At 48.5% G+C, this 10383-nt stretch overlaps 1 protein-coding gene across 1 annotated transcript; it reads right to left on the bottom strand.

Annotated features, from left to right (window-relative positions):
• Nucleotides 1-6707: 6707 nt before the first annotated feature.
• LOC118357761 (proline-rich protein 35-like) lies at nt 6708-9501 on the bottom strand. Its single transcript, XM_035735121.2, has 2 exons — nt 8149-9501; nt 6708-8001 (listed from the first exon to the last, which is right to left on the bottom strand). Exons 1-2 carry the CDS (start codon nt 9489-9491, stop codon nt 7137-7139), a joined length of 2208 nt encoding a protein of 735 aa, XP_035591014.1. The 5' UTR covers nt 9492-9501; the 3' UTR covers nt 6708-7136.
• Nucleotides 9502-10383: the final 882 nt, after the last annotated feature.

The raw sequence follows: 10383 nt of genomic DNA, 5'->3' as shown, positions 1-10383 counted from the left end.
CATGACGACATCACAGAGCTGGTGGATGTTAGAGACCTTGCACTCATCCACCTTCCGTTTGAGGATGCCCCACAGATGCTCAATAGGGTTTAGGTCTGGAGACATGCTTGGCCAGTCCATCACCTTTTCCCTCAGCTTTTTTAGCAAGGCAGTTTGGGGTCGTTATCATGTTGGAATACTGCCCTGCGGCCCAGTCTCCGAAGGGAGGGGATCATGCTCTGCTTCAGTATGTCACATTTATGGTTCCCTCAATTAACTGTAGCTCGCCAGTGCCGGCAGCACTCTTGCAGCCCCAGACCATGACACTCCCACCACCATGCTTGACTGTAGGCAAGACACACTTGTCTTTGTACTCCTCACCTGGTTTCCGCCACTCACACTTGACACCATCTGAACCAAATAGGTTTATCTTGGTCTCATCAGACCACAGGACATGGTTCCAGTAATCCATGTCCTTAGTCTGCTTGTCTTCAGCAAACTGTTTGCGGGCTTTCTTGTACATCTTTAGAAGAGGCTTCCTTCTGGGACGACAACCATGCAGACCAATTTGATGCAGTGTACGGTGTATGGTCTGAGCACTGACAGGCTGGCCCCCCACCCTTTCAACCTCTGCAGCAATGCTGGCAGCACTCATATGTCTATTTCCCAAAGACAACCTCTGGATATGACGCTGAGCACGTGCACTCAACTTCTTTGGTCGACCATGGCGAGGCCTGTTCTGAGTGGGACCTGTCCAGTTAAGTAACTTCTTGCGTCGAGCAATCCGGTATCCGGGAGCGTAATCATAGCCTCAAGCTCATTACCATAACGCAACGTTAACTATTCATGAGAATCGCAAACGAAATGAAAGAAATATAGTCACTCACAAGCTTAGCCTTTTGTTAACAACACTGTCATCTCAGATTTTCAAAATATGCTTTTCAACCATAGCTACACAAGCATTTGTGTAAGAGTATTGATAGCTAGCATAGCATTAAGCCTAGCATTCAGCAGGCAACATTTTCACAAAAACAAGAAAAGAATTCAAATAAAATAATTTACCTTTGAAGAACATTAAAACATAGTGTTAACTTTCACTGCTATGCGGATGACACACAGCTGTACATTTCAATGAAACATGGTGAAGCCCCAAAATTGCCCTCGCTAGAAGCATGTGTTTCAGACATAAGGAAGTGGATGGCTGCAAACTTTCTACTATTAAACTCGGACAAAACAGAGATAATAATAATAATAATAATATATGCCATTTAGCGGACGCTTTTATCCAAAGCGACTTACAGTCATGTGTGCATACATTCTACGTATGGGTGGTCCCGGGAATTGAACCCACTACCCTGGCGTTACAAGCGCCATGCTCTACCAACTGAGCTACAGAAGGACCAGAAGGACCAGAAGGACCAGAAGGACCAGAAGGACCACAATGCTTGTTCTAGGTCCCAAGAAACAAAGAGATCTTCTGTTGAATCTGACAATTAATCTTAATGCTTGTACAGTCGTCTCAAATAAAACTGTGAAGGACCTCGGCGTTACTCTGGACCCTGATCTCTCTTTTGAAGAACATATCAAGACCATTTCGAGGACAGCTTTTTTCCATCTACGTAATATTGCAAAAATCAGAAACTTTCTATCCAAAAATGATGCAGAAAAATTAATCCATGCTTTTGTCACTTCTAGGTTAGACTACTGCAATGCTCTACTTTCCGGCTACCCGGATAAAGCACTAAATAAACTTCAGTTAGTGCTAAATACGGCTGCTAGAATCCTGACTAGAACCAAAAAAATTTGATCATATTACTCCAGTGCTAGCCTCTCTACACTGGCTTCCTGTCAAAGCAAGGGCTGATTTCAAGGTTTTACTGCTAACCTACAAAGCATTACATGGGCTTGCTCCTACCTATCTCTCTGATTTGGTCCTGCCGTACATACCTACACGTACGCTACGGTCACAAGACGCAGGCCTCCTAATTGTCCCTAGAATTTCTAAGCAAACAGCTGGAGGCAGGGCTTTCTCCTATAGAGCTCCATTTTTCTGGAACGGTCTGCCTACCCATGTCAGAGACGCAAACTCGGTCTCAACCTTTAAGTCTTTACTGAAGACTCATCTCTTCAGTGGGTCATATGATTGAGTGTAGTCTGGCCCAGGAGTGGGAAGGTGAACGGAAAGGCTCTGGAGCAACGAACCGCCCTTGCTGTCTCTGCCTGGCCAGTTCCCCTCTTTCCACTGGGATTCTCTGCCTCTAACCCTATTACAGGGGCTGAGTCACTGGCTTACTGGGGCTCTCTCATGCCGTCCCTGCAGGGGGTGCGTCACCTGAGTGTGTTGATTCACTGTTGTGGTCATCCTGTCTGGGTTGGCGCCCCCCTTGGGATGTGCCGTGGCGGAGATCTTTGTGGGCTATACTCAGCCTTGTCTCAGGATGGTAAGTTGGTGGTTGAAGATATCCCTCTAGTGGTGTGCGGGCTGTGCTTTGGCAAAGTGGGTGGGGTTATATCCTTCCTGTTTGGCCCTGTCCGGGGGTGTCCTCGAATGGGGCCACAGTGTCTCCTGAACCCTCCTGTCTCAGCCTCCAGTATTTATGCTGCAGTAGTTTGTGTCGGGGTCTAGGGTCAGTTTGTTATATCTGGAGTACTTCTCCTGTCCTATTCGGTGTCCTGTGTGAATCTAAGTGTGCGTTCTCTAATTCTCTCCTTCTTTCTTTCTCTCTCTCGGAGGACCTGAGCCCTAGGACCATGCCCCAGGACTACCTGACATGATGGCTCCTCGCTGTCCCCAGTCCACCTGGCCATGCTGCTGCTCCAGTTTCAACTGACCTGAGCCCTAGGACCATGCCCCAGGACTACCTGACATGATGACTCCTTGCTGTCCCCAGTCCACCTGGCCATGCTGCTGCTCCAGTTTCAACTGTTCTGCCTTACTATTATTTGACCATGCTGGTCATTTATGAACATTTGAACATCTTGGCCATGTTCTGTTATAATCTCCACCGGCACAGCCAGAAGAGGACTGGCCACCCCACATATGCTCTCTCTAATTCTCTCTTTCTTTCTCTCTCTCTCTCTGAGGACCTGAGCCCAAGGACCGTGCCCCAGGACGACCTGACATGATGACTCCTTGCTGTCCCCAGTCCACCTGACTGTGCTGCTGCTCCAGTTTCAACTGTTCTGCCTTGTTATTATTCGACCATGCTGGTCATTTATGAACATTTGAACATCTTGGCCATGTTCTGTTATAATCTCCACCCGGCACAGCCAGAAGAGGACTGGCCACCCCACATAGCCTGGTTCCTCTCTAGGTTTCTTCCTAGGTTTTGGCCTTTCTAGGGAGTTTTTCCTAGCCACCGTGCTTCTACACCTGCATTGCTTGCTGTTTGGGGTTTTAGGCTGGGTTTCTGTACAGCACTTTGAGATATCAGCTGATGTACGAAGGGCTATATAAATAAAATTTGATTGATTGATTGAAGAACTTCGGATGTTTTCAATGAGGAGACTCAGTTAGATAGCAAATGTTCAAATATTATTTGTGTAGGAGAAATCGCTCCGTTTTGTTCATCACGTTTGGCTAAGAAGAAAAAAACGAAAATTCAGTCATTACAACGCCAAACTTTTTTCCAAATTAACAAATTAAACATTGTTTAGGATCAATCCTCAAGGTGTTTTTCACATATCTATTCGATGATAAGTCATTCGTGGCAGTTTGGTTTCTCCTCTGAACCACAAGGTAAAATACACGCAGCTGGAGATTGCGCAATAATTGCAACGGAGGACACCAAGCGGGGCACCTGGTAAATGTAGTCTCTTATGGTCAATCTTCCAATGATATGCCTACAAATACGTCACAATGCTGCAGACACCTTGGGGAAACGACAGAAAGTGTAAGCTCATTCCTGGCCCATTCACAGCCATATAAGGAGACATTGGAACACAGCGCCTTCAAAATCTGGGGCACTTCCTGTTTGAAATGTCATATTGGTTTCACCTGTAGCATCAGTTCTGTGGCACTTTTGGAAATGTCAGAGTGTTTTCTTTCCAAAGCTGTCAATTATATGCATAGTCGAGCATATTTTCGTGACAAAATATCTTGTCTAAATCGGGAACGTTTTTTTATCCAAAAATTAAAAGAGAGCCCCCTATATCCAAGAAGTTATATGTATGGTCTTGGCCACCGTGCTGCAGCTCAGTTTCAGGGTCTTGGCAATCTTCTTATAGTCCAGGCCATCTTTATGTAGAGCAACAATTATTTTTTTCAGATCATCAGAGAGTTCTTTGCCATGAAGTGCCATGTTGAACTTCCAGTGACCAGTCAGTATGAGGGAGTGTGAGAGCGATTGCACTGTCACACCCTGACCATAGTTTGCCTTGTATGTTTCTATGTTTTGTTTGGTCAGGGTGTGATCTAAGTGGGCATTCTATGTTGGATGTCTAGTTTGTCTGTTTCTGTGTTTGGCCTGATATGGTTCTCAATCAGAGGCAGGTGTTAGTCATTGTCTCTGATTTGGAGCCATATTTAGGTAGCCTGTTTTGTCATTGTGGGTGTGGGTGATTGTCTATGTTAGTTGCTTGTGTCAGCACAGTTCTCATTATAGCGTCACGGTCGTAATTTGTTTATTGTTTTGTATAGTTTGTATTCAGTGTTCAGTGCTTTCTTTAATGAAATTTAATTAAATCTTTATGAACACAAACCACGCTGCATTTTGGTCCGCTCCTGACGACGATCGTGACAGAATCACCCACCACAACAGGACCAAGCGGCGTGGTGACAGGCAGCGGCAGCAGGAGCAGCGCAAGGAGGACTGGACATGGGAGGACGAGTTGGACGGTAAAGGACCCTGGGCACAGCCAGGAGAATATCGCCGCCCCAAAGAAGAGCTGGAGGCGGCAAAGGCGGAGAGGCGCTGGTATGAGGAGGCAGCACGGCGGCGCAGATGGAAGCCCGAGAGTCAGCCCCAAAAGATTCTTGGGGGGTGGCACACAGGAAATGTGGCGAAGCCAGGTAGGAGACCTGAGCCAACTTCCTGTGCTTACCGGAGGGCGAGAGAGACCGGGCAGGCATCGTGTTATGCTGTGGAGCTCCGCGTATCGGCCGGGCTAGAGTGGGCATCGAGCCAGGTGCCATGAAGCCGGCTCTACGCATCTGGTCTCCAGTGCGTCTCCTTGGGCCGGCATACATGGCACCAGCCTTACGCATGGTGTCCCCGGTTCGCCTGCATAGCCCAGTGCGGGCTATTCCACCTCGCCATGATGGCAGGGTGACCGGGAGCATTCAACCAGGTAAGGTTGGGCAGGCTCAGTGCTTAAGAGCTCCAGTGCGCCTGCACAGTCCTGTCTATCCAGTACCACCTCCACGCACCAGCCCTCCGGTGGCAGCTCCCCGCATTAGGCTTCCTGTGCGTGTCTTCGGCCCAGTACCTCCAGCGCCGGCACCACGCACCAGGCCTACAGTGCGCCTCTCCAGCGCTGCTAGAGCCTTCCTCCTCTCCAGAGCCTACAGGTGTTCCCGTCTGTCCAGAGCCGCCGGAGTCTCCCGTCTGTCCAGAGCCGCCAGAGTCTCCAGTCTGTCCAGAGCCGCCAGAGCCGCCAGTCAGCATGGAGCCGCCAGATTCGCCAGCCAGCCAGGATCTGCCAGAGTCGTCACTAACGACTAACGAGATCTGCCCCTCAGTACCGAGCTGCCCCTCAGTACCGAGCTGCCCCTCAGTCCCGAGCTGCCCTTAGTCCCGAGCTGCCCCCCAGTCCCAAGCTGCCCCTCAGTCCAGTTTTGTCCTTTAGTAGGGTTGCCAGTCCTAGGTTGGCGGCGAAGGTCGGACTAAGACTATGGTGAAGTTGGGGCCACGTCCAGCGCCAGAGCCGCCACCGAGGACAGATGCCCACCCAGCCCCCCCCATAGGTTCAGGTTTTGCGGCCGGAGTCCGCCCCTGGTGGGGGGGGGGGTACTGTCACACCCTGGCCATAGTTTGCTTTGTATGTTTCTATGTTTTGTTTGGTCATGGTGTGATCTGAGTGGGCATTCTATGTTGGATGTCTAGTTTGTCTGTTTCTGTGTTTGGCCTGATATGGTTCTCAATCAGAGGCAGGTGTTAGTCATTGCCTCTGATTGGGAGCCATATTTAGGTAGCCTGTTTTGTCATTGTGGGTGTGGGTGATAGTCTATGTTAGTTGCTTGTGTCAGCACAGTTCTCATTATAGCTTCACGGTCGTTATTTGTTTATTGTTTTGTATAGATTGTATTCAGTGTTCAGTGCTTTCTTTTAATAAAAAAATCATCATGAACACATACCACGCTGCATTTTTGTCCGCTCCGGACGACAATCGTGACAGGCACCAAATTTAACACACCTACTCCCCATTCACACCTGAGACCTTGTAACACTAACGAGTCACATGACACCGGGGAGGGAAAATGGCTAATTGGGCCCAATTTGGACATTTTCACTTAGGGGTGTACTCACTTTTGTACACCCCTTGCAAAATAAATGTGTATTTTTCACTGTGTAATGCCACAATACATTCACTTATTCACTCAAAATGCCCTATACAAAGAGTAGAATAGCAAAAGTCTACAACACCTAATACACAATCTCTTTCTTTATTCAAATAAATGGAAGTGCATTTGTTACAGATGTGTACTGTGGACATGTACTTAATCAGACACACAAGACAATCCAACAAAACATCATTCATATAAAACATTTACTTCTTAATTATTTTTAACTACATCAATCAAATTCATTACAATATGTACAAATCAGTTCAAATGATTGTCTCTCAACTTGGGACAGAATTGTAAGAGGATTCATACCTTAGATCATAAAACATATTTTCATTTACATGTGTTCAGTGTCGCTCTATAAGTGCAAATTTATTTTTTGTCCTACAACAACATTTCAAGCATCACTACTGCCCATTTGAATTGTTTTCCCAAATAATCCTGTATCAACAATTCCCCCACTTAATCCCCCCACTTTTATTTAAGGTGCTAAGCTTTGTTATCTTTTGAGGGAGATGGCGGTGGAGTTTTGAGAGGATATTAGTGGTGAGAGTTCTTGCCTGGACAGTGAGAGTCATAGGGAGTGCATGTTGACTTCAGGATGGCTTTCAGGAGCAATGCAAGCTGGGAAATTGAGCTTCTCAGGAGAGGTTTATGAGTCTGTTGCTGTCAGGGGGCTTGGCGGACATTGTGGCACCCCTAGTCGCTGAATGGACAGGGGCTTCTTTGAGTTTTTGTTGGAGGAGGGAGGGAAGTCAGTGAAGACCGCGAGGGGCCGTCCATCAGTGCAAAGTAGCACGCTGGAGTCAGCCTCACACTTGGTGGTCCTGCCTGGCCAGAGACCCTCTGCCTGGCTTGGCCTCAACCCCAACCCCCCTGGTGACAGGACCTCCGTCTTCACCACCTGCACCCCAGCCTGACTCATCTTGATCAGCACGTCCAGCGATTGCTTTCGACGCTCTAACGAAGCCTTCATCGCTTCCTTCCTCATCTCATTCTCATCTTCCTCCTCCTCCGCTTCCTCCTCCTCTGCCTCCTCATCGTCTTCCTCAGTCTCCGTGGTGATGTCGTCTTTAAGTGAGGCTCCCATGAGGCCCTGGTAACTGGCCGCGACCACCTCAGTCACCACGGGTTGTTCCTTCTTGATGGAGAGATCCAGGGGTCCCTCCGTCTGACGGGCTGTCCTCTCCAGTGCATGGTGAATGTGGGAGAGCTCGCTGCGGATCTTGTTCAGGTGTTCCCATAGGTGTCCCTGAGCGATGAGGTCCTCTTTCTCCAGGTGGGAGATCTTGCATTCGGCATCCTGGTACTCCTGTAGAGCGTTGGAAAGGTTGCTGAGGAGGGCAGCAGCTGATTCTGATTTTGAGGATGCCTCCCCCGTCCCTTGACCGATGGTAGAGTCCTGGCTGCTGATTCTTCTACAATTCGGAGGAGAGGGCGACTCACTGACTCGGCTCACGGGGTTATTTGTATAGCACTGCTCCGCTGGCCGGGACTGAGACTGAGCATTTGTAAAACTATGGAGAGACCACAGAAGAGAAGAAAATGTATTATAGGAATCAGAGATTTCAGAGAGGAAAATACGAAGTCAATTACGAATAATATGAAAAATATATAGTGAAACAGTAATAACCAAAATTATATTTATAAAAGTAAGATCTTACCTGCTGTGGAGGAAGAGCTTTTCTGTTGCCATGGAGAAGGGTATGGTGTTCTGAATGTTCTTGAGTAGATCCAGGGTGAACCCGAGGGCTGGCCTCTTCTCTGCAGGGGACTCGTCGGTCCCCAAGACGGCTCCTGTTCTCTTGAGGCCCCATCCTGGTTTCCCCTCCTTGGCTGCAGCCTGGAGCTTGTCCCCTGTCCTGTAGGAAGGGTCTGGTGATGCTGTAGGGGATGAGGTGGTGGTGGTACCTGGCCTCAGAGCAGGCACCTTCCACAAGTTGACTTTGGGCTGGTAACTGGGGTTGGGCTCCAGGCCATTCGCAGAGGTTTTGAGAACCTTGTTGACGTCGCTCTTAGTGGAGGCTGCTCCAAAGGCATGCTCGCACAGGAATGGGTAGTAGAAGCTGGACGGCAGGAGGGTCCGGTTGATGGGGTGGTGCACACCGGATGCCGGGTGCAAGAGCTGAGCGGCTGATGCCAGGAAGGGGAGCTGGGCTAGCTGCGCTTGAGTCGGTACGGTTATATTGGTGTCAGCAGTGGGGATTGCATTCATTGAATTCATATAGGAGAAGAGGCTGGGACTCAGGGGGTATCCCACCCCAAGGATAGACCGGTTGAGTTCTGTGGGGTCCTGGTAGTCCACCAGGCCGGGTGGAGGCGGGTAGCAGGGGATGGAGTCGCTCACTCTGGGCTGGGTGCCCTCGGCCATGGTGTGGCTGGTGGCAAGCAGGCGCCACTGCTCCGACAGCAGGTCAGGCGCAGTGAGGAACGTCTTGGACAGCTTGTAGTGCTTTAGCTGGTTCTCCACCGAGTGTGCTCTCAAGAGCTGGTCCTCCAGGGAGAACACATCAGTCATCAGCAGCTCCGGCTCGGGACGCTTACTGGTTCTCTTGGCTGTGCCTTCTGAGTCCCTGTTGGAGCTCTCTCTGGTCATCTCAGTGATTTCAGCCCCTTGTCCGCTCTCCTCCTCCTCCGATCCTCCCGGGCTCTCCCCTTCCTCCTCCATGTCTTGTTGCTGCCGGGGCCTCTCCTCATTCCCTGTAGCTGGCTCGGACTCCTCTTTCCCAGCTGTGGTCCGGAGAGAGTGGGCTTGCTGGATGGGCCGGAGCTGGTCCAGGTGCAGAAGGTTGCCCTTCTTGTATGGCCAGTCGGACTCGATTAACAGAGACAGGGAGTTCTTACAGAGGCTGTACTTCATGTGGTTGTACAGATGGGACTTCTCCATGCAGGTGAAGGGGCACTGGAAGCACTTATAGTTGTAAGGTTTGCCCCATGGCCGTGGGATGTAGTGGGGCTTCTTGGGCTTGCGTTCCTTGTGCTTGCACGTGTGGTCCTCCTTGGACATGATGGGGAATAATTCTGTCCTCACAATGCAGGTTATTCTGAGGAGAAGGTGTGTAAAAGTCTTGGAGAGATGAGGCTGTAGGGATGCAGGCTCTTGTTCTTTCTCGGGCTAGATGTAGTACACTTCTTTAGCCTTTATATACATGACTTTAAAGATTCTTTAACCTGGGATCCAGGTGGGTAGGAGCTGTGGAATACAAGATACATATATTGTTATATTATAACATAAAAATGAAATGTTCAGGGATGAGTATTAACATAAATTAAAGAATCGTGTCATACAGTCAATCGGAAGTCAATCGAAAGAAATATTGTGGCCAATTATTATAATTTCTTTGTCATATTTTTGTTGGGGGTTGGTTTCTCTCCTGAGTGGTGCTGCAGTCTAAGGCACTGCATCTCAATGCTAGAGGTGTCACTACAGACCCTGGTTCGATCCCGGGCTGTATCACAACCGGCCGTGATCGGGAGTCCCATAGGGTGGCGCACAATTGGCCCAGCGTTGTCCGGGTCATGGGAGGGTTTGGCCGGGGTAGGCCGTCATTGTAAATAACTTACTTGGCTAGTTAAATAAAAATAAAAAGTAAATAAATTATAGGTGCAATATACAAATGAATATAATTTCAAATTCAGTTCATATCATATTTACCTGTGAACTGTCTAACAAATATACAAATAAAAACATTTAAAAAGGTACATAAATGCAAAGTATTGATCATTTTGATCACATGTTCTCTATCTGACCCAGAAACTATGTTTTGTGTATACATGAATTCAAGATAAATAAAATAAAGTAAGTAGTAGTAATTATCTACAGTTAACTACTGTCTAATTATCTGCATTGGGGGGCTATGTATCAGCATGCTCATATGTGTGTCTATGAGAGTGCATCA

The sequence above is a fragment of the Oncorhynchus keta genome, chromosome 24 (assembly GCF_023373465.1).
Source record: "Oncorhynchus keta strain PuntledgeMale-10-30-2019 chromosome 24, Oket_V2, whole genome shotgun sequence".
Lineage (NCBI taxonomy): Eukaryota > Metazoa > Chordata > Actinopteri > Salmoniformes > Salmonidae > Oncorhynchus > Oncorhynchus keta.
This window is presented reverse-complemented; position numbering and strand designations above follow the sequence as displayed.

Coding starts and splice junctions, on each gene's coding strand:
- LOC118357761 (XM_035735121.2), bottom strand. CDS start 9,491: ATGTCCAAGGAGGACCACACGTGCAAGCACAAGGAACGCAAGCCCAAG. Junction 8,002..8,148: donor AAGCTCTTCCTCCACAGCAG/GTAAGATCTTAC, acceptor GTCTCTCCATAG/TTTTACAAATGCTCAGTCTC.